Source organism: Prosopis cineraria, unplaced genomic scaffold (genome assembly GCF_029017545.1).
Source record: "Prosopis cineraria cultivar Desert tree isolate PC_DT_omini unplaced genomic scaffold, ASM2901754v1 PC1, whole genome shotgun sequence".
NCBI lineage: Eukaryota > Viridiplantae > Streptophyta > Magnoliopsida > Fabales > Fabaceae > Prosopis > Prosopis cineraria.
The window spans coordinates 35,078,758-35,104,150 of NW_026555332.1; the positions used below are offsets into that span (position 1 = coordinate 35,078,758).

At 31.4% G+C, this 25,393-nt stretch overlaps 2 protein-coding genes across 4 annotated transcripts; both read left to right on the forward strand.

The window, feature by feature from the left end:
* Positions 1-896: 896 nt before the first annotated feature.
* LOC129295352 (disease resistance protein RUN1-like) lies at positions 897-5,325 on the forward strand. Its single transcript, XM_054933870.1, has 5 exons — positions 897-1,581; positions 1,951-3,055; positions 3,154-3,426; positions 3,522-4,328; positions 4,418-5,325. Exons 1-5 carry the CDS (start codon positions 1,094-1,096, stop codon positions 4,967-4,969), a joined length of 3,225 nt encoding a protein of 1,074 aa, XP_054789845.1. The 5' UTR covers positions 897-1,093; the 3' UTR covers positions 4,970-5,325.
* A 17,143-nt stretch (positions 5,326-22,468) lies between these two features.
* On the forward strand, positions 22,469-25,393 carry LOC129294225 (TMV resistance protein N-like). 3 transcript variants are annotated; one of them, XR_008589327.1, is made up of 3 exons: positions 22,469-23,125; positions 24,705-24,848; positions 24,949-25,393. XR_008589327.1 is itself a non-coding variant. In XM_054932426.1 (2 exons), exons 1-2 carry the CDS (start codon positions 22,638-22,640, stop codon positions 23,803-23,805), a joined length of 552 nt encoding a protein of 183 aa, XP_054788401.1. In that variant the 5' UTR covers positions 22,469-22,637; the 3' UTR covers positions 23,806-24,153. The 3 variants fall into 3 exon arrangements, 1 of the variants encoding a protein (XP_054788401.1); XR_008589328.1 differs by having other exon boundaries at positions 24,742-24,848; XM_054932426.1 differs by lacking the exons at positions 24,705-24,848; positions 24,949-25,393 and adding an exon at positions 23,742-24,153.

Below are 25,393 nucleotides of genomic sequence, written 5' to 3' on the forward strand. Positions count from 1 at the left end.
TGATTTTTGCAAATTATATTAAAACTAAAAAATAAAAAAGTAAATTATTCTTAAAGTTTTAGTTAAAATTGAGATCTAAGATTATTTATTTCACTTGCACTTCGTAGTTTTAAAATTACACTAGTTCATAAATGTTTTTAATAAAAATAAGTATTAATTCAGGGTTCTAAAAAAATACTTAAACAAATTCTTTTAAGTTAATAACAAGTGTTTAATTAAATTAGCTGTTCAATATCTCATTACAATTACTAAAATTTAATTTTAAGATTACTAAGTGTATCCTTATCTTATTAACAAAACCTTTAGTTTTTGCACTATTTTATTTAAACGCTACACTCAAACTAACCCTATTGAGCATCACCTATGGCAGTCAAAACACTTATATACATTAAGAGGAGAAAAAAATATATACATTTATATCATTAATCACAAAAGAGAAAAAAATTAATGTTAATTTATACAAAGTGTTTGAACCCATATCATAATAAAAAAGAGGAAAGGAAGGAAGAACATAAAATAAAAGGATTAACATTGTAAATGAGAAAAACTATGAAGACCTGGAGCATTGGAAACAACGTATAATGACCAAGAATAATACACAATAAAACGATAGGGATTAATTATTTTATTCTTCCTTAATTATTGCTTAAAATAAGTAGCACTTTTAGAATAACAATAAAATTCATATTAATCTTTATTAAATTATTTTTATTAGCCAAAAAAAAGTAGTAGCACTTTTGTTTTTGTTTTTGACTGAATACCACACCCATTTTCGATTCGTTGTTTCTTGGTAATTTTTTTAAAATGTATTACAAGTTTAGCATTTTGTTACTTTAATCATTGTTCCCACTCGTTTTCCTTTTGTCTAGCTTTGCACAGTCCTGTACTTTCCCTTCTGTTTCTTCCCCCCTACGAAGTACGAAGCCTAAATAAAAGGAAAATATGACGATGCTCCGTGGAAGCCTGTTGGCATGACCTTCCATTATTTCGGCAGATAGCCAGCGAACTTCTCAGTCTTCCCTGTCCCTCGAATGATATTTCTTCTTGCTCAGTTTTGCTGTTCTCAAGCCCTCAGAGTCTCAGTCATTTCCAGATGGCTCAGCAAGCTGCGTCCTCTTCTCTCGCCTACAAATGGACGTACGACGTGTTCCTTAGCTTTCGAGGTGAGGATACTCGCTTGAATTTCATCGGCCATCTATACGATTCTCTCCGTCAAAGTGGAATCCATTCCTTCATCGATGATGAATCCCTTTGGGCAGGGGAAGAAATCAAACCCTCTCTTTTGAGAGCCATACAAGAATCCAGGATTGCTATCATAGTCTTCTCCGAAAACTATGCATCCTCGACGTTCTGTCTGGACGAACTTGCCGAGATTATGGATTGCTTCAAAGAAGAAGGTCGGTTGGTGTATCCGGTGTTTTATTACGTGGATCCTTCAGAAGTGAGGCATCAAGCAGGGAGCTATGGAGAAGCACTGGCTCACTTGCAGAAAAGATTGGAAAACACAGAGCAGAAGCTGCAAAAGTGGAGGTTGGCTTTGTCTGAAGCAGCTAACTTGTCTGGTTGGCATCTCAAACCTGGGTAAATCCTCGTGCTTCTGCCTATAATTTTCCTTTTTTTTTTTTTGGTAGAAATATAATTTTCCTTTTTATTACTTGGATTTTTGTTTTTATATTTATATTCAAGGAAAATTGCCTGAAAACATCTTACCAGTTACCAGCAATTGCCCAAAAGGTCCTCAAACTTATGCAAGCGAAAGGTCCTTCGGTATCAATATCTTAGGGTTAAAAGACTGAAATGCCCTTAATGAAATAACTAAAAAAAGCATAATAAGTTTTGAAATTATTTATTATTGTGAGGAATAATTAAGGAAGACAACATAGTTTTATTTCAAAACTAGCGAATTGTAATTTTAATTTGAATAACAGTAAACTTCTTATAAATTGACAGGATTGCAAAAGAACAAGAGTATATTAAAAGGATCACAAGTGAAGTTTCTGCAAGGATTAATCGTATACCTTTGCATGTTACTGATTATTCAATTGGACTCGAGTCTCGAGTACGAGAAGTTATCTCACTTCTAGATATTTGGTCTGACGAGGAAGTCAAAATGGTAGGAATTGGTGGAATTGGTGGAATAGGTAAATCAACAATTGCAAGAGGTGTGTGTAACTCTGTGGCTGATCATTTTGAAGATTTATGTTTTCTTTCTAATGTTAGAGAACTCTCTAGTAAGCAAGGCTTGTCTCATCTCCAAGGGAAATTACTTTACGAAATAATCAAGGAGAAAAAACTCAGATTGGGTGATCTCCACAGAGGGATTTCAATAATAAAACACAGGCTCCAACGAAAGAAGATTCTTTTAATCCTTGATGATGTTGATAAATTGGAACAGTTACGAGCACTGGCTGGAACATGTGATTGGTTTGGCCGTGGAAGTAGGATTATCATTACGACAAGGAATAAACAATTGTTAGCTGGTCATGGGGTTGAAAGAATTTATAATGTAAAGGAGTTAAGTTATGAGGAATCTCTTCAGTTAATTAGCTGGAATGCCTTTAAAAAGAGAAATCTGAATTCTGAGTACGTAGATGTTTTAAATCGGGCAGTGCTTTACTCTTGTGGCCTTCCATTAGTTTTGGAAGTGATTGGTTCTAACTTGTGTGGTAAAAGTATCAATGAGTGGAATTCTGGATTAGATCAATATGAAACAATACCCAATAGTGAAATTTTTGAGGTCCTCAAATTAAGCTTTGATGGTCTAGAGGAAAAGGAGAAGGAAATTTTCCTTGATTTAGCTTGTTTTCTCAAAGGTGAGAAATTAGAAGAGGTTAAGGGTATGTTGCAAAGTCTGCATGAAATCCCACCAGAATATGCTATTGGAGTGCTTGTTGACAAATCTTTAGTGAACATTCGAGAGAATCGTCTCACGATGCATGACTTGATTGAAGATATGGGTAAAGAAATTGTTCGACGACAATCACCAAATGAGCCAGGTGAGCGTAGTAGGCTATGGTGCTTCAAGGACATTCTTCATATCTTACAAGAAAACATGGTAAGGACAATATACATGTTTATATTTCCCTCCCTTTAAAACTTGCCCTGTTACTTCTATGCATCTAAATTTTTATTGTGTACTTTTTATTCTCAAAGGGAACGAAGAAAATTCAAGTCATGATACTAGACTTACCCCAAGATAAGGAAGTACGATGGAATGGAAAGGGATTCATGAAGATGAAGAACCTTAAGGTTCTTGTGGTAAAAAATGCATGCTTTTCTCAACGTCCCAAATATCTTCCAAATAGTTTAAGGGTGCTGGTCTGGAAAGGGTATCCTTTCAAATTTTTACCATCCGATTTTCATCCAACAAAACTTGTCTATATCAACTTGTCTGATAGTTATTGTCACTTGCTGCCATTTGTTAAGGTATGTAGTCAAGTACGTAAGTATTTTCAAAATTACTTTTTTTTTTTCAATTTTCTTGTCAAGTTTTAAATTAAATTTACATAATTGTTTTATAGATGTTCGAGAGCTTAAGCTGCATGGATTTTAAAAATTGTAAATTTCTAAGGCAGATACCGGATCTGTCAGGAGCTTCTAATTTAAGAGAATTGTGGCTTGATGGTTGCACAAATTTAATCCAAATTCATGAGTCGGTTGGATTTTTGAATAATTTGAGAGAATTGAGTGCGATGAAATGCAAGAGCTTGAGGATTTTGCCATCTAGCTTCACATTGACATCTCTTGAATGTCTCAACTTTTTTGGCTGTTCCAGCCTTCAAAGTTTTCCACAAATACTAGACAAAATGGAAAAGATGAAAGTACTTGAATTAGGCAGAACAGCTGTACAAGAATTGCCATCATCAATTTGCAATCTTGTTGGGCTTGAAATCTTGAACATGGAGGAGTGTCATCATCTAAAGAGGCTTCCCGTTGATATTTGTATGCTGCCAAACCTTTGCGAATTAAGAGCAAATTTCTGTGTTATGATGAACAATTTTGAGATGGGCCAAGGTGGAGAACAAAGAATCTCAAACCCCAGAGGATTGTCATTGACACATGTTTGGTTCTCAAATTGCAATTTATCAAATGGTTTTCTTGCTTTTGGCCTTTCTTACTTGCCTAATTTAATACATTTAGATCTAAGTTTCAATAATTTCACAACCCTTCCAGCATGCATAGAAGATTGTCACTATTTGAATTGTCTTTTGTTGGATAATTGCAAGCTGCTTAAGTATATTGATGGGGTGCCACCAAATCTAGAAAAATTTAGTGCTACATGTTGCCCATCATTAAGCCAATTGTCCAGAAGCCTAGTATTGAAACAGGTATCTCTTTCTTTCTTTAACTCTCTCTCTCTCTCTCTCTCTCCATATATTACATATAAGCTCCATTTGTTATAATTTGTATTTCACAGGTTTTCTCTCAACAACCTGGAAGGAAAAACTTTATTTTGCCTGGAAAGACGATCCCAGAATGGTTCCACAAGTATAGCCGAGGATGTTCTCCATCCTTTTGGGTTCGTGAAGAGTTCCCACTGATTTGTCTGTGCTTTCTTATTAGAGATGACAGGAATTCCGTCGGCAACTATACATTCTCGCTATTTGTGGATGGCATAGTGATGGGGATTTCTTCAGCGTGCTTGCCGCTATCAGAGATGAAACCAAATCATTTGTATGTTTGTGATTTACAGAGCATGATTCCCAACACTAAACTCCCCCTGCCAAATAACTGGAAGCGAGTGGAAATTTCCATCAAGGACGGCTCGAACAGTGATGATGAGAACGTTTATTGTGCAGTTCATACAAACAAGAATGAAAATAATAGAAAAAATATCAGCTTTACGGACCCTAATCCTACGATGGAAATGTCTGATGCCAAAACACAACCTTGGGGAGAAACTAAGCACATCGTTTCCTGCTACTTGTTCTCACATACTGATTTTTTTCACGCTTCTCTTGTCAGGTGATTGGCTGGGGAGAAAAGTGTGGGGAAGTGAAAAATGTGATAGAAAAGTGAGAGAAATTCTATTTTTTTTTGGATCAAAAATGCAGATTTTTCATATCAATTGGCCACATCTTTTATATTTTCTGATGAGGATATTGGGTTGTATTATTTATTGATTTAGATTGTTGTAATTGTGATTAAAATATAATAGAATATTTTTAAAGTAGTGTTTGGTTGGAGGGGAGGGGAGGGGAGGAGGGAGAAAATTTTAAAAAAGCTCCCCTCCCCTCCATCTTACCAAACAAGGGGAAGGGTTTAAAATTTTCTCTCCCCTCCCCCTCCTTCCCTCACCTCCTCTCACTTCCTTTTCCCTCCTTCTTCCCTCCCCTTGAATTAAATAGGGTTTAAATCAAATATTCTTTCCCTCCCCTTGAACTAAATAGGGTCTAAATCAAATATTGTAATTGTAATATCACTGACATATTCCTCGATATGATGACGTGTAATCACTGTCAATATGAATTGATAAAATTGAGCTTTTCTTCACAAATAAAAAATAATGCCACTCTAAGATGTATCTTTATCATGTTAAGTAGTATTTTAAGACTCACGCCAATGAAATGGTTAGAATGGTTGGACTGTCACCGAATGCAAAAAATGACTTATTTGACTCATTAGCTCATTGATGAACCCTTTAGTCGTCTTAAGTTATCAAATTTTACTAGAATGTAGAAGTGAGTATTCTAGGTCATTTTCCTAGAGAGCAAAGCATACAAATCATTGTTCAAATGTCACAAATTAATCTGAATTTTCAAGTGACTAAACTAACTCTATAATGCAACAATAAATGTTTGTAAAATTCTGTTTTAGTTGTAATGAAATGAATGATGATTATGGTGAGCCCAAGTCAGATTTCCTAACATTAATCATTAATTTTAGAATTATAACATCATAAACCTTCTTGATTAACTTGAAATGAGACACTTAGAAACCTCTAAGTGTGGTGCACCATTAGACTCAATGGACACGAATGAATCTAGGTCAAGTGAACTTAGAAATTAACACTATATTTAGCCTTGTTCTACACAAGTTTCAGACCAAAACTAGTCGAAGAAAAACACCTTAAGTCAAATTCATATAACTAATATGGATCTAACTCAAGTCTACACAAGAACTTGAACAAGAATCAGCAAGAACTTATGAAATAACCCTAGAACATTAAGGTAAATCATAAATTCCAGAACTGAAAATAGCATGAAAATCTAAATTCAAATTCATATTCTCATCAAATCTGAATTAGAATCACAAAGTCTTCAACCAAAACAGGTTCAAAATTCGAAATCCTAAAGAATCAAGACAAGAACATGAAATCAAGAAAATGAACAACAATTACAAATCTGAAAATCTCATAATGTCAAGTCATCTTTCTTGGAGCTCTAAATGATCAGCCTCTCATGCTCTTCCTCTTTACTTGAATTAGACCTTGAGCTTGAGAAGCTTCCATGGATGAATGAGATGAAGAAGTTGCAATCTGGAAATCTGGACAAGAGATGGACGAAAATGCAAGCTAGAATGGAGAAGAAAGTGGACAAAAATTGAATAGAGAAGGAATGATGATCTGGACCAAGTGTTGATGATGGAAGATGAAGAAATGAAATCTGAAAAACGGATGAACAGTGCTGGACGAAAATGAATGAAGAAGAAGAGAGAGAAATGTGTTGAAGTGAGAGAGTGGGATCTGAATTATGAGGCTCTCATCTAAAATTCAGCTTATGTATGTGTGGAAAATGTGAGTGGTGATAAAACCAAAGTGGATGGTGATAAAAACAAGGAAGGTCCAGATCTGAAATGAGCTGGAAAAATGAACAAAAATAAGCTAAAATGGAATAAAAATGAGGTGGAAAATGTGGCAAGGGACATGTGAACATGTGTGGGAAATGTGACTCCTCCTTAGGCTCCCAATCAAGCTGCCACATGTCCCCTATTAGATCTGATCATGTCACACCTCCCATGCCCCTTCTTCACTTGATAATGTGTCCCTCAATGCTTTCCATGCTCCTTTGATTTTTTATTTAATTAATTCTCCCTAATTAAATCTGAATAATGTGCTACATCATCCCTCAAATAATTCTGGAATTTGCGCCCAACAGCCCCTAAATTCTTCATCTTTATTTATTTGCTATCTCTTGAATTTCTCCAAGCATGTGGACTAGCTTTTGATCCTTGATTCCAAAATTGCCCTCACAAAATCTGAAAATAAAAACACAAGACTAAATAAATTCTAAACAAAAAGAAATAGACAGGAAAAGAAGAGAATTAATGCCCAAGATCTCAAATTAGGATATGAAAGTGTCAAAACAATCATCAAATAGCACTACTAGGGTTCATAAAGTCAATCTAAAAATGACAACTCAAAACTGGGAATTAAACCCTATTATACACAATTTGATGCCAAAAATCAAGTGTTTTAACATGTAAAATATGAGATAGATCACTCATTTTGAATATTGGACCCTTTTTGAATTGGGCAAGTTTGATAGACTTGAATTAATCTTGCACATCGGAATGTTTTGGACACTTATAATTATTACCTTCTTTGCATGGACCTATTTTTCCCGTCCTAATTTCTACTCTTTCTTTAGTAATAAAATTTTTTATTTAGTTTAGAAATACTACTTTCTTTTGGATCCTTATAGTAAAATTTTGAGTGCATCATTTGTTACTTGACATTGTATCAATTAAAGTGTAAAGAAAGTTAAAAATCCATTTGCTTTAAAATGACAAATGAGGTAAACCAAAAAAAAAAAAAACATATGAAAAGAAAAAGGAAGAAAATTGAAACTTAATATGGTGTAGTTGTTCCGTCCAATATATATATATATATATATATATATGGCGTAGTTGCACAGCAATAAACTGAAAACGACGCTGTCAATATTTTTTTTTTATTTTATTTTTTATTTAATTATATATTATGTCAGCAGTTCCAGTACCAGTTTAATTAATTGAATATGAAAACTGTAATGTCACCGATTAACCTCTTTTTTTTTTTTAGGGAAAATTATACATAATTTTTGTGAAGCAAACTTATTTATAAATAAATCCTACAAAAGTCAAAAACTCCAACTAGGTGAAATATCCCTTACTCATATACTGAATTTATTTTATTTTACATAATACATTATTAAAAAAACTCAATTTTTAAAAAGTAATTATACCATGGTAGAAAAATATCTACCATGGTGTTACAGAGTGAAATATTTTTTTAAATACTACCATGATAATAAAAAACCTTATCACAATAGAAAAGACAGAATCATAAATTTAAAAACATTATCATGATAGAAAAGAGTTTATCATGATAACTAAGGACAAAATAGTTATATAGAAAATATATTATGATAAAAAAGAACTTTTTTATAATTAAAAAATTTCATAAATATCAACTACCATGATAAAAAATGATCTACTATGATAATAAAAGAATATCGCAAATCCAAAAAAAGAAATCTATCATGGTATTTAAAAACATAATTTAAATAGATAGAAAGTATTAAAATGAGATCTCATTAAACAAGTTCTTCAAAAAGGATATAAACCATTTAAAATAGCATAGCATAGTCTCCAAAAAACTTTAAAATCAACAATTCAAAACTTAAATCATAATTGAATCTCTCCAAGAATAAATAATAATCCTTTAAGACTATGAAGGATAGATAGAAGTCTCATAGCCAATACAATAACATAAATAATTCCAAATAACACGTTTGGACCATGAGAGGTGAAAATGGCATATTTTACAGATAAATAGGCATATATTTTGGATTATATTTGTTGATATTCTATACCTATTTAACTAATTATATATATATATATATATATTCCTTTCATCACTTAATTATAAGATAATTTTTAGTACAAAATCTACTCATATCTTCTTGTTTTTATATTATACAAGAAAAAAAGAGTAAATCACTTAAATTAAAAAAAGATTACAAACATGAGAATCAAATATCATATATTATAGAATTATATAAGATTTAGGTGTGATCTAGATGTATTTTGAGCTCAAGGAGGATGAATTAATTATAAATAAACCACCCAAAAGCCTCTCAACAAATCAAATCTTATATCTGAAGGCTAGGAAGCATATTATGGAGTTCGGAGGAATTTTTTCAAATTGGAAGCTTTCTCTCTTTTCTTCTTCTCTTTGATTTTGCTCATATTTTCTATTTGGGATTGTAGTTTTAACTCTATGTTATTGCTAAATTCCTAGTTAGGATAGGGAGTGGCCTGACTAGGATGTATTTGCTCTTTTATTTGGTTATTTTATTTTTCTTGTTTTGTATATGAGAATGTAAGTTTGCTTTTATATTTATCCGTCTTGTTTTAATTACTTTTTATATAGATTTATATAGTATAGCCACTATATAGTCTATGGTAGTTTGATGAACTAAAAGGTAAATAACTTAAATATACCTAGAGAAATAGGCACAGATAACTAAGTTAAGAATAATCTAGGAGTGTGTGATGGCTTAGACCATAGTTTCATAGTTTAGTTAGATAGTAGAATTTGGTGAGAGTTAGATTTGACTCTAACTAAATACATCATAATATACTGAAAGGTAATTATGACATCTTAAAAATGGTTGTCGTTATAAAAAAGTGGAAGATAATTAACTGAATTAGGATAATCAATCCTGATTGGTGAGTCATGATCCCTGACATTAGTTTGATTGATTTCTTCATAATCCATCGCTTTTATTGTTTTCTTATTTATTTTCATTATTTAATTTAAATCTCTTTTTCAAAACTCTTATTTGCTTTTTTAAATAACAAAGATCACTATCATCTTTTAAGTTTTACTTTTGGAATACTCTAGGGTTTATTACTATGTCAATCTCATGCACTTGAGGGCCGATCAAGGGGCAAAAATAAATCTCATGGCCAACACATGCAACATAATTTAAATCAAAGAGTCTACATGCTAATAATAAACAAAGATGTCCTAAGTTAAAATTTTATTCATTACTTCAACCGAAAAAAAGAGGCCACATAGGCCAAGGGTGTCAACATACATCCAATTGCTCTCTTGGTGCTTCTCCAACACTATACAAAAAAAAAAAAAAAGTTTTGGTAGCATTTAAAATTTTAACTTGGTGACATTTATAAAACGTTACAAGTCCCAAAGCTATCTAAAATCTTAGACATAATGAAACACTACAAGAGGTTAGCATTAGCAGTGGCATTTCTTTTAAAGAAAACACCACCTCTCGAATTCTTTTTTTTTTTGTAAAAAAAAAATAAAGCTAAGAGGTAGCATTTGCTCTTGGGAAATGCTCTCTCTAATACTTTTAAAGATGGATCATTTATATATACTCCATTCATTTTTATTTGTAAGGTAAAAAAAAGTTAATCATATAATTTAAAAAAATTGATTAACTATATTAATTATGTCTGAAAATAAAACAATTGGACTGAAATACCTTTCCTGAATTGTTTCTTATGACTATAAATGATGAAATTATAAGAGGTAATTTTAAAAATTTATAATAACTGCTTATCAAAAAATATGATTTTGCTTATTAAAAAATAAACTAAAAGTGACAATTTCTCCTAAAAAGAAAAATGGAGGGAGTATGAGATCCGCAAAGCGTGATTGACAAGGCTAAACTCTCCTAGGGAGAGAAATGGAATCATGTAAAGGTTTCCTTTAAGAGCAATACGCAGGAAATAACAAGTGGAAGGGAATTTCATTTTGCCCTTCATGTCTACAAGCAACAAATAACTCAGAAACCATTCGATTCATGGACATTAGGACAATATATGATAGCAACTCGTGGCAAAGAGTAACCCAACCACAAGATTGGGAAGAACTTGAAGATGACATGCCTTACTAAGGTTGGCTTCTCCTTTCCTTCACTCTTACCTACTTCAAGATCTTTCTCATATTAAAACATGCCTTGATTACTAGCCGTGGCAACAAGTCCAATAACCACGAGATAGAAAAGAACTTGAAGATGATATGAGTAAGGATTCAAATTCAATGAATCTACAGAATCAAGAGCACCACGACAAGTGATCAATTTTTTTTTGTCCTTCCTCTTTCTTCATGTATTACCCTTGAATTTAGCAATGTTTTCAAAATTGGACTAGATGTTAAACCAAAAAAACTAGCAGTTCATGGTTTGTATGGTCCAACTAGTCGAATCGGCGACATAATAATTAAATTATAAAAGTTATATATGTATATAATAATTAAATATAAGAAATAAATATGAAATTACTACTTAATTTAAAAATAAAACCAAATATTTAAGTTTATCATGACTTAACAAGTGACATGATACAACATAATATCAAATGATTAAAAAAATTAGTCATTTAAAAAAAATCGATAAAAAAAATAAAAAAAGTAAAAAGGGTATTTTCTTAAACAATTTAGTTTTTAAAAACAAGACTCGATTCTTAGTCTGACCACCAGTCTAAAGCGGCTCAATCTAGCCCTACTCCTCAAATGATTTTTTGCGATTTGATCGAGCCATTGGCCTGATTGGTCGATGGTCCGATCGTCTAATTCGGTCGGTTTTTTAATCATTAGAATTTAGCAAAAATTATGTGAAGGTTTTAATTTTTGTTAAATTAAATAAATTAATTAATTAGCAATAACCAAGTAACCACTGTTTGAGGGATGTCCTTTATTTAAAATATGATTATTTTTGAAATTTCTCTCTTTCATCACTTATGCAAGTTGACTAGTTTAAACTAATAACTATAAATCAGAATTCCTAATTTCAAATAATGTTTTGATGTACTTGTTAAGACGGAGCTCCAAGTCCACGGTGAATCTCAAGGCACAGTGAGGGGTATTGCCATCCAGATGGACTTATGATGTGTTTTTTTTTAATTACAAAGCCACTGTGCAAAAGTTACATAAATCAGTTCATGTCAGAATTCAAGAAGATTCTCATCCTATAGCCATTCATTAAAAATAATAAGATTTAAATTGTTTTGAGATACTTGATGTGTGAGCATATAAGCACATTTGTAACTTCTCTAAAATATATATGATTGAAAGTGACTATTCAATCTTTCATTGCAAACTCCCTAATTTTCTTAATATTTTTTAATAGAGGATGACTAGTAGGTAAGCTATGCTCACTTCTACAAAATTAAGCTTTTATGTTGCCTATTTACATTAGTTATGTAAAAAATTGATGCCAAAAAAAAAAAAGATAGTGGCAAAATTGTAAGTAAGTTCAACATTTTTAACATTGGTTTTCAAAAAACCAATGTTAAAAGTCTTTCCCACATCGATTATTCAGAAAATAGATGTGGAAAACTAGTTAAAGTTTTTTAAAAAATGGTGAAGTTTCAACATCAATTATCAAATAAATGATATTGAAGCTGGAAACGATGCCATTTTTCTATAAAATCGACGTCGTTTCTCTATTAAAATTTCGCAACCAACACCTCCCTCCTCATTTTCAAACTGCATCTTTCTCTCTTTTAGCTTTTCTCTCACTTGAAAGCTCTCACCTTTACCCATTTCCGTTGATGAGGAGCAAAGATCACCATCCATCGAAGTCTGTTGTTCATCACCATTTGCTATTTGCCGTCGTCATTGAACGCCGCACCATTTTTCGTTGTCTCAGACGTATGTTTTTACTTCTCTCTTTATAGGTCAAGTTTATTCTTTAATTTGGAGTCTCTATTTGAGTCTCTATTTGCTTTATCCCTTCTTTCATTTTCTTTCATTGTGAGTGAATCTTCTTAAGGCACATTCTTTCAAAGGGTGCTTGCTTCTTACTCTTCCTCCATAATTAGATGTTACTTCAAGTGGGTTTTTTGAGTTGCATTTTTTTTCTCCAGTTGATTCCAAGTAAGTCTCATTATTTTTTTTTCTATTTTTTCATTGAATTATTAAAATTATATTGGCTGGCTACATATATATATATATGGATGCGGATGCTCTTGCTAGTTCTTTCACGTCATGGAGAGTAATTTTAGCCTCTTTGATCATCATCCATTTATAGGTCTAGAAGTGGAAGATGATGAAAGATGTTAGTTTTTTATTGTCTTGATTGGTCACTTGTATCTCTTGTTTCGAATTATGAATTTCAATATTATTCCACAAAAAAAAATTATATTGGCTGGTTATATAAATAGATATGAATTTTTGTTGCTTTTATTTTTTTATAATTTTTATATCTCTGTTATTTCTATAAAATGTTTTCTATGTTAAGGGGAGAAATTCATATTATTTGCTTTTTTTAGTTTTTTATAAAATGAATTTTATACTTGTTTAGAGGAATTAAATTTATTGTAATAAATGTTGCTAGATAGAGGAATGAAATTTGTACTTGTTTGAAGGAATTAAATTTATTGTGATGAATGTTGCTAGATAGAGGAATGAAATGTATACTTGCTTTTTTTCTTGTTGTATATTCTATATTGTATATTCTATAACTTACATGTTTAAGTTTTAGATGTATGGAAAAACAAATAATATTTTTTTAAAAAATAAACTTACAGCAATGATTATTTAGTAAACTGATGTTAAAAACCTTTTAATATTGGTTTCTTATTAAAAATCAATGTGAAAAGACAGCTTTCCATGTCAATTATTATAAATAACAATAACTCACGTGGAAAGCTAACTTTCAACATTGGTTATTTAAATAATTGATGTTGAAAGTCTTTTCCATGTCAGTTTTTTGACCAATGTGGAAAGTTAATTTTTTACATCCTTTTTATATTTTCCTCTAATAATCAATGTAAAAAGTCTAAAATAACCTAATGTAAAAAGTCCTTCTTGCAGTTGTGTGGATGAGCGAAAGAGCCTCTATGAAATTAATGTGTATATTAATTTTTGTGAATTTTGCATACAAAGCTAATGACTTTTTATAATGTCCAATAGTTCATTCACAGTACCAAGGTGGTGGCCAAGATATTTAAGGAGATTATGATGTGTTTTTGAGTTATAGAGGAGATTACCTGCTTGTACAATTCCCTGTGTGAAAGGAGAATCCATGCCTTCATTAACTATGAATTACTCAAGTCCAGTGGGGAAGAATTCAAGGCAATACAAGAATCCAGGACAGCTATCATGGTTATCTCCAAAAATTATTCATTCTCAGCATCATGTTCGAGTAGTCTTGCAGCCATTCTTGAGTGCTTTAAAGAGGATTATTGATTCGTTCGTCCAATATTTTTTTACATGAATGCAATAGAGTTGCAGACTCAAACGTGGAGTTATGAAGAAGCATTTGCTAGGCTTGAGAAGAGATTAAAACACAACAAACAGCAAGCGCAAAAATGGAGGTTGGCTTTGTTCGAAGCAGCTAACTTCCGAAGACATCGTTGGCATCTCAAGTATCTCCTCATCCTTTTCCTTAGTTATTCTCCTTTCCACTATTTGGGCGTTACTTTAGTTAGTGTGTGTTGGGATCAAAAAAATCTGCAATTGAGTTAGAATTAATTAAGGTTAGTAAATTGAAGTTAAAAGAAAAATCTTTGATTATAACATAATTTATGTTTGGGTACCTTTATTTTAAAAGTAAATTGGACAAACTGAAATTTATTTAAATAATTTAATTCAAAAACTAGTTGAAAAGTAAAATGACAAAAATAGACAAGAGTTTTCTTGTATAAATTTTTGTGATTAATTTAATATTTATGGGGAAAATATTAAAATTACAATTACAATTTTTTTAAAAAATAGAGTACAAATATAAAATATATTAATAAATCAAAAATCACATAATATAATTATAATTATTTTTTAATTTTATAATTTATAATATTTAGACTCAGAGAAATTGTTACAATATCGTAAATATATATTTATAATAATTATATTTAAGTTATATGTATTATAATATAAATCAATTATAATATAATATTATAATTAGAAGTTACAGAAAAAATAAAAAATTTAAAAGTAGAATAAAAATTTTAAAATAAATTGATAAATTAAAAAAATGTGAAATTTTAAATATTGTGTGATTAAAAAATCATTAGGCCCCTTTGTTTTACAATTTCTCACACCAAAAGCTGAAAGTGTATCTGCAACGTGGTCCCACACATGATGCTTTGAGAGGAGGAGGGAGGACCAACGAGGAGAAAGAAATCTCCATCGAGATTTGAGAAGCTCATTTTTGCTGCTTCCATTTGAACGCTTATTTTTGCTTAAAAGCTCTTTTCAACATTTTCTTATGCAAACAAGATTAAAATATTTTAATGAGCTTTTGAGTACCCCAACTGACATTTGAATCATCCTAACCTCAGTTGAAATGTAAGCCAAACACACACAACAAAGCCGTTTGGCTTCTCAAAAATGATACCAATGGAATGAATTAAAAAAATAAAAAAATGAATTAGATTACCGAATCCCTTATAATAAATATGATAAAACTTCATAACACAAATCATAAATGTGAGAATCATTATATCCACCACAAACTTTATAAATCATGATTTTCAATCTCATAAACTAAATTATCTTTTCTCCTTATGAACATGGTTAACTTTTCTCCCCTCCATATATTGATCAATATTCTATTTTTAGTTTTATTTCTTTAATCCATTTCGCTCCTTTCCATTGCAGCAAAATTAGAATTAAATTCTCCTCTATGTAACTTATATTAATGACCAAATTTTTTTTTTTCTACAAGACACTATAGTAAAAATGGGAGAGAGTAATTACTTTTTCCTCAATTTTCACTATCTTCAGGTCATTCCGTCTCTTCTTTCCTCTCCTGTACTTTTCACCCACCATTTGATGTTCTAAATCCACTACCCTATATATAAAAGTATATTTTTGACCTCCAAGTACACATTAATGACTAATAATTAATCTTAGATAATAATAATAATTTATCTCTACTTAAAGATTGTTTCAAGTAATTTCTATTCTTTTGTTTTTATTTATTCACTGAGGCTAAAGTCAGTGATGATTTTTTCCCAACAGCTGGGGGCATTGATAATTGACAGTATCAGTTATGCATAAACTGTTCCTACATTTTTTACAATTGTAAAATAAATAAAAAATATTTGAAAATTTTCAGAATAATTATTCAAAATTATTATAAATACAGCATTTGAAAAAGAGGCGTTGTAAGCTTCATTTCCTTTGTTTTTTATTGGAAGTATAATCTCCATTTCCATTTGGGACTTTAACTTGGGTTTGATTTGTGCAGCACAAGATATTTAATATTTAAGCTAAAATGTATAAAATCTTCCTAAACTTTGAGACAGTTGCATATAACCCCTCTCACTTTTAAAAGTTTAAAGTTAACACCCCTAACTTTTAATTTTGTTTTTTAAAACCCCTTATTGTTAATAATGTTATTTTTTTATAGGAGTTAAAATGTCATTCAACTAAAAAATGTTATTAAACAAAAATATTATATTACATAACTATATATAATAAATCTCTTATATTTTTTAGATAGTTGAGGCATTGATAACAAAAAAATATAATTATCATTGTATAAAATTTTAAATATTTATATTTATATTAGTTTTATCCATGTTTTTTTGTTATCAATAGTGCATGATTTTACTATTTTAATAGATAAATTTTTATTTATATTTTCATGTTAGATTAATATAATGCACATGACTAAAATATTTAAAATTTTAAATATTATCATATTAGATTAAGTTATATTTTAATACTAGAAAATTATGCACCATTGATAACAAAAAAAAATAAAAAAAGTAACACAAAAGTAAATATTTAAAATTTTATATGATGATAATAATATTTTTTTTGGTTATTACCGATGCTTCAACTATCTAAAAAATATCAAAAATTTATTATAAATAGTTATATAATATAATATTTTTGTTTAATAATATTTTTTAGTTGAATGACATTTTAATCCTCATAAAAAAATAACAAAATTAGCAACAAGGGGTTTTGAAAAACAAAATTAAAGGTTAGAGAGTTAATTTTAAACTTTTAAATGTAAAAAAGGTTATATGCGAATGTCTCAAAGTTCAGGAGAGTTTTATCCATTTTAGCTCAATATTTATTATATTATTAATATTTATTTGTAACTATTTTTATTAATCATTATTGAACTACATGGAAAATTCATTTTCATTTACAAAATTATGTTCTGACTTTTTCGTTTCTACTCATTCTGAAAGAAACCAAGAATAATATATGGTACCTAGCTAAGTTTCTATACTCTAATGTAAAGAAGAATAACGGATTTTTATAATTATTTAGTGACAAAATCAAAATCTATATTTATATATAATGACAAAAATTTAAAAGGTCATATTGATAAGCTATAAATAGTCTGATTCATTTATCAAATTCTGTGTAACGTGCCAAATTGAGATTCCAGTCCCTACAGTAGCAGAGTAATGACTAAAGTATTGTCCAAATAGTAGAAAGGAGAACAACTAAGGAAAAGGGTGAGGAGATACGTGGGATGCCAACTGCGTCTTGAGCAGTTAGTTGCTTCAGACAAAGCGAGATTCCAGTCCCTAGAGTAGCCATGAGGGAGAATGGAGCATATTTGAAAAAATTTCTATATGCTAAGAGTGCTATTATTTCTTCTTGCGAGACAAATGGGGAGCAGCATAGATGTTATTTCTAAAAAGGTCTGAAAAGCAGACCTTAGTTATTCTCTGAAAAGCAGTACTCTGATATCATTGTATTTGTTTGACTAAAAAGTGAATCCCTTCAAAATTAGTCAGGAATGCAAAAGAAGACGAGTTTATTCAAAATATCATTAATGTAATCTCTTCAAGGAATATTAATGCATTTCCTTTTCGCATTCCAGATTATTCAGCGGGACTTGAGTCTCGGGTACAAGAAGTAATCGCACTTCTAGATGCTGGGTATAATGAGGAAGTCAAAATGGTAGGAATTTGTGGAACTTGCGGAATAGGTAAATGAACAATAGCAAGTGCTGTGTGTAATTTCATTGCTCATCATTTTGAAGATTTATGGTATTTTTCTGGTTCTTCTATTTATACAATACATTTTCGGGACACGAGTTGTTTATCACATCATATAGCAATATATTCAGTTCTTACTGAAATAGCCAGGGGCAACGGTTCCAAATTGGATGATTACCATAAGATGATAATACAACCCTGGTTCCCTCAAAAAGAGACTCTTGTAATTCTGGATGGTGTTGAAGAATTAGATCAGTTACAAGCAGTTAATGAAGGATGTGACTAGTTTGGTCAAGGAAGCAGGATCATTATCAAGACAAGGAATAAACAGTTGTTAGTAAGTCATGGTATTGAAAAATTTACGATGTAAAGAATTTAAGTGATGATGAGGCTCTTCAAATGCTTTCCCGGATTGCTTTTGAAAAGGACAATGTGAAATCTGGTTACGTGGACGGTACAAAACATGCAATACTTTGTTCAGGTGGCATTCCATTAGTTTAGGAGGTGATGGGCAATTACTTACTTGGTAAAACAGTAGATGCACTGTGCAATGGATGAGATAGAAAAAGGCCCAATGCAGATGCTTCCGTGCTTTAGTAAATTCAGACTCAATGAGAAGCAGCTAAAGGAGTTTATTGCTTTTATGAAAGAGAAAGAACCTCAATCAATCTTTTCATCAACGGTGAAGGGTACTAGGAGAAAAGGGAAGACACTGAAAGCGAAGAGACACAAGTTGAGGGAAAGAAGTGCCATGCTTGAAACATGAGCTAGAATCCACGAACCAAACCCAATCAAATATTAGAATTCAACAGTCAACATTGGCAGAAATGCTTGTTGAGCATGCAAGTATATATTGCTTTTTTGTCTTGTTTATTCATGCAACTGTTCGATCTTTTCGTGTTTATGTGTGCTATTGTCCCCCCCCCCTTTTGGGCTCCTCTCTGTTATATTGTGCATGTTCCATCTCTTTTATGAGTTATTTGTGGTACCATGTCCTCTGCTTTTCAATTCAGGAGGCAGAGAGCCTTGATTGTTCTCATGAAAATCAAAATCAGCAACATAACAACGGATCTCTTCATCGTTGCTTTGCTTAGTTGATGCGATATAATCTGTACACAGTTCTGTCAAATGCTCTCCAATCACAAAAGGAGGAGCTCCTGCAGAACAAGATAACGGACAGTTCAGATTTTGTTGTGACCATAACGCAAGTAGCTTCTAATATTGCATTTTATTGTCATAAGTATGTTGAGTGACTACAAAATTTAAGAAGCACAAGAATAGACTGGTTTTCTTTAAAAGGTTGTGCCAGATTGGATCTACAAGATGTTGGGCCCTGGTGGAGATATTAGTCTCCTAATTTGCATCCACCAACTGCCTCAGCTAAGTGGAGCAGATCATGGTCAGATGCCAAAGTATAATATTTCTTATCTGTTTGAGTATAAATGTGTAAATTTGAAATTTTTTGATTGAATAACGTAACAAATTTAGTATGCTGGTTTTGTTAATTCAGTATGTTCTTGTGCATGCATATTGTTATGCTTGGATTGGATGAACCATGTGATGACCATATAGCCTCAGGGTATATGAAAGAATTGTGCGCAAATTAAGCGTTTATGTTTTTTATTCATCAATTTTCAGTTTACTAGTTCTGTAGAAGAATTTAATATAAGAAATGCCTAATCAAATTCAGGTAATCAAACGCTGTTTTTTATTTCCTTTTCTTCATTGAGCAGACTGTTTGAAATAATTGCAGTATATTTTTCTGCAGGAGGAATTGTTTCTACAAGTCAATTTTTCTGCTTGTGCAAATTTTCGCTCTCCAGGTGAAAAGAGGCTACTGTCTCCCAGATATTTGGTTTTAAATTTTAACATTGTTACTTTGAGGTCAAAAAATTAACATAGTCATTAGGATAGTTTTCCTTTTGAATATATGTGGCCAATGTCCTGACCCTCTCTGAGGATTTTGTAGTGCATATTAAGAAAGTGTGTCAGATTTGGAATCCATTCAATCAAGGATATCCATTAAATCGTTGCATTCTTGGATTACTTTCTGCCAAGTGTCACAGCTTCCAGTAGGAAAGAGGATATGAGGAGTGCTAGAGAATCTGAAGCACAGGCAATAACGCTCAACTGCTGTAATTTTTGTTGGCTTAAAGAAATGGCTATATCTATATGCCACCATTGGCGCAGGGTTTCATCTGTGACTTCTTTAATAACACTAGTAGAGGCAGACTCTTCGGCATTAGGTAATGGGAAAACATAATTTCAGAGGCCATTAGGGCACGTGTCCGTGATGTCAGTTTCAGGTTTTTGATTGAGTTAAGCTACCAATTCTTTATTAATTGAGGCCCTTCGATTGAAATGCAGAGTGACACTAACACAGGGTGTAAACGCTGGTTCTTGGAATGTTGATTTTCTCTGAGCTGAGATGTGTGTATTTGCTTGGTCCTTCTGCTCCATGCTGATCAGCTGAAATATCCTTTTACAGTGTTTCCTGGCTGTCCCCTCCCCAGGGAATTAACTCCAAGCAATGTTTTCAGAACCATACCGGACATTGAATCGGAAAAGTCAACGGTTCACGGTTCGCATGGTCCAACTGGTGACGTAATAATTAAATTTAAAAAAATTATATATGTATATAATAATTTAAATATAAGAAATACATATAAAATTGTTATTTAACTTAAAAAAATTAAATATTTTAAGTTTATCATGACTTAACAGGCCATATGATACAATATAATATCAAATGATTAAAAAAATTAGTCATTTTTTTTTAAAAATTTTGATAAAAAATAAAAAAAATGTTTTTTTTGAATAGTCTGGTTTTTGAAAACCGGATCTGGTTCCTGGTCCGACCGCCGGTTCGAAACGGCTCAAACCGGCTCAACTCTTAAAACGGTTTTTTCCTTTGAACCAGACCGAAAACCAAACCAGTCGACGATCCGGTCCAGTTTTCAAAACAGTGACCCCAAGAAAGGATCATTTCCTAAGGATCTCAGAATCCTTTTTTTCTATTGGGCTCGGCCCATTTCTTTTCTGGTGCGAAAAAATATATTTAATAAATTCGGTGAAGGTTATATTAATTATTTAATTGAAACATGTTTAGTCTTATCATGACTAATATTATCTTGAGAATGGTTATCTTTGATGATGAAATAATTTTATTCTGTTATGAAAATTGAAGAAAAATATGAACTCAGTGGAAGTATATAAGAGAGATGTAAAGAGAAAATTGTGAGGAAATTCTCATTCATTTTGAAGTGTATAAAATGTGTGGTCCATAAGGTTTCCAAACAACTTAAGAACAACAATATAGATAAGCTTGTTAAATCTATGATTGCATAATATATAACCCTTGTTATATATATTTATTAATCATGGAAAATCTCAGAGAAGCAATTGATTTTGGAGGCTATAAAATTTTATGAATATAATTCTAAAATTCATTCTTTTAATTGTCATCGACATTCACATTATGATGATAATATTCGTAACACTTCTCTAAGGATGTTCATAAAAAATATTGTATCTCATTGAACTAAGCAAGATAATGATGCATTTGTCAATGATTAAATTATAGTCAAATCAGTTATAATTAATTTAATATGTTTTTAATTTTATATATTAAAAATAACATTATAAAGTTAAGTATTATTTTATTACTATATAAAAATTAGAAAATAAACCCCTCCTTTTTCTCATTGGTCGTCTTTGTTCTATCCTGTCAACGGTAGCAAATTTAGCGAAACAGACTGGTTACCTTATTGAGCTTCACACTTTGAGCTCTAGCATCTACCTAATTATTAAGGCGTAAAAAAGAATAAAATGAATTAAAAAATAAAAATAAATATTAAATAAGTTAAAATATTTGGATTATTTTATTTTTATTTCTATAATCCATTCCGTTTTCATTTTTTTCTTGTAACTAAAATATGGTTTTGTAGTATCATTCCTATCTTCAATTTTGGTAGTTTCGAAGTGATTAGGTTAGGTGTGCCTCAAGAGACCGAACCACAATGTAATCACGCTTTCTAAATCTAGAATACCTATCCCAATGCCATTTTATCAGCTCAGATATTAAATAACTGATGTATCAAAACTCAAGCACTAAAACTTTGTAACATCATCCATGCCATGAATCTTCCATGCGTCCTTCATTCCAGCAAAGTTATGAAAAACAACTATTAAAAAACGCTAATTTTTTGCCAAAATGAAAGGGAAATGTGAACTCTTATTTTTTAATTATTCCTAAAACATGGCACTGTTATTTGTTGCCTTGCCCTGTTAAAATGACTCATACCCATAAAATATATTTTCCTCACTTTGCTTTCTCCGTTTCACTTATCCCACCTTCCTAGATCTTTCTGCATAGCCGTTGAAATTAAGGAAGCTTTGTGGATTTTATCAACTTGTTTTCTTTAATCTTTTTCAGACATAGACATACAGTATTCTATCGCCATGATTATTAAATTTACAATCATTGAAGATATCACACAATATAATAGAATATCTTTAAATTAAATATTGAATTTGTAATAGCTAGTCATTGACATATATATATATACACACATAATTCCTTGATCTGTTGACATTAATGATTGTCAATATGAATTAATAAAATTAATAATGCTTTTCTACAAAAATTAGAAATGCATACATGTCACTTTGGTAAACTATATCCGCAAGAACTTCAACAAATAAACTGCACTTGAACCCTTCCTTGTTTAATTTGCAGTTCTGTGATTCTTGCTTTATTCTACGCTCTCATGGCACAGCGAACGACATGCTCTTCTATTTCTTACAAATGGGTTTATCATGTGTTCCTCAGTTTTCACGGTGAAGATAGTCGCTTAGGTTTCATCAGCTATCTCTGTGAAGCTCTGCGTCAAAGAAGAATTCATGCCTTTATTGATGATGAACGCATCAGGACAGGAGAAGAAATCACACCTGCACTTTTGAAAGCCATACAAGAATCAAGAATAGCCATCGTGGTTTTTTCTGAAAACTATGCAAACTCAACGTTTTGTTTGGACGAACTTGTGAAGAGTATGGAGTGCTTCAAGGAAGAAGGTCGGTTGATATATCCAATATTTTACTATGTGGATCCATCGGAGCTTCGACGTCCGAGAGGAAGCTATGCAGAGGCATTGCCGAGACTGGAGGAAAGATTCAAAGACAATAAGAAAAAGGTGCAAAAATGGAGGCTGGCTTTGTCTCAAGCTGCTGAGCTTAAAGGCTATCATCTCAAACCAAAGTATATCCTCTTACCTTCTCGCCCCCACCCCCCCCCCCCTTTTTGTTATAGTTAAATAGAATTTTTGGCCCAGTCTCTTATATGCTTCTCGTAATGCATCAACCTTCCAATTGTCTTTTTTTTTTCCTTTCTTTTTTCTTCTGATCGTTAGCTTGTCTGCATAAAAAAAATGCATTATTTGTATTTTTTTAACGTTTTTTCAAAAAAATATATCCACATAATCATTTAAATTTTTTTTTAATATCCTACCTAACCCTTCCTCATAAGAAAGGGGATCTCACACAAATGCATTTTACACACTCACACACCACACAACAATGAACAATCCCACACAATCGCACAAGATTTTGGTCCTCCTTTAGCCACGCATGAGGTTTAATCTTTTAATCTCTTATATTTATCATTTATATAATCAACTTAATATTTTTCTAATAATTAGGACTCAATTTAAAATTTTCCTACAACACACTTTCATATTTAATAATTATTATGAGGAATGAAACTACTATTATTTCTTATTGGGAAGCATAGAGAATGCGACGGAGTTTTTATTTCTAACTTGACGTATCATAATATTTTAGTTTGACTAAAAGTGAACTTGTTACATATTGGTCAGGATTGCAAAAGAACAAGAGTGTATTACAAGGATCATCAGTGAAGTTGCTGTTAGGATTAATTAGGAGCCTTTACATGTTACAAATTATCCAGTTAGACTTGTATCTCGAGTGAAGGAAGTAATTTCTTGTTTAGATCTTTGGTCCACTAAGGAAATCAAGATGATAGGAATTTGGGGACCTGGTGGAATAGGTAAATCAACTATTGCAAGAGCTGTATATAATTCCATTGCTGATAATTTTGATAGTGTATGTTATCTTTCTAATGTGAGAAAACAAGCTAAAATGGCAAATGATTTGTCACATCTTCAAGAGACTTTATTGCATAAATTAGTCATGGAGAAAGATCTCAAATTGGGTGATTTTCATGAGGGAATACCAATCATAGAACACAGACTTAGTAAAAAGAAGATTCTTTTGATTCTTGATGATGTTGACAAGTCAAACCAGTTAGAAGCACTTGTAGGAAGTTGTAATTGGTTTGGTTGTGGAAGTAGAATCATCACCACCACAAGGAATAAGCAATTGTTAGTAAGTCATGGTATTAATAGCATTTACAATATCAAGGAATTAAATGATAAGGAATCTCTTAAGTTGCTTAGCTGGTAGCCTTTAAAAAAGAAAATCTGGATTCTAACTACATGAAGGTTGGCAATCGTGCAATACACTATTCGTGTGGCTTTCCATTAGCTTTAGAAGTGATTGGTTCAACCTTGCATGGTAAAGGAGTAAGTCATTGGATTTCTGCATTAAATCAATTCAAAACAATACCACATGAAAGAGTATTAGAAGCCCTCAAATTAAGCTATGATACATTAGGAGATGTGGAGAAAAAAGTTTTCCTTGACTTGGCTTGCTTCTTCAATGGTGAGAAATTTGGAGATATCAATGATATGTTGCAATGTTTTCATGGAATCCAACTAGAATATGATATTGAAGTGTTAATTGATAAATCTCTTGTAAAGATTGAAGGAGATCGAGTGATGATGCATGACTTCATAGAAGATGTAGGTAAAGAGATTGTTTGACAAGAATTGTCATATGAACCTGGTGAACGTAGCAGGTTATGGTTCTATCAAGATATTCTTCATGCCTTACAACAAAATATAGTAAGATCACCAACATGCATATTTATTTTCATTAACAGTTGCCTTATGATTTTTACAAATCTAAATTTTGAAATTTATTGTGCACTTTTCATTTTCAAAGGGAACTAAGAAGGTTGAAGCCATAATTCTAGACTTACCAGAAGGTATGGAAGTACAATGGAATGGAGAGGCATTTATGAAGATGAAGAATCTCAAAATTCTTGTGATAAGAAAAGCATGCTTTTTTGAATGTCCTAAATATTTGCCAAATAGTTTAAGATGGTTAGAATGGATAGGGTATCCTTTCAATTTTTTCCATATCACGTGCACCCATTAGAACTAGTTTACCTAGACTTGTCCTTTAGTTATTGTGAATTGCTTCAACCTTTTGATAAGGTGAGTATCTAAGAACCATTAGTACCTTTTCTTTTGTTTCTTTGTCTTACTCTAAAAGATAAAATGATATTTGTTTTGCAGAAGTTTCGCAATTTAAATTGCATGAATTTCAAAAATTACAAATTTTTACAGCAAATACCAAGCTTATCTGGAGTTTCTAATTTAAGAGA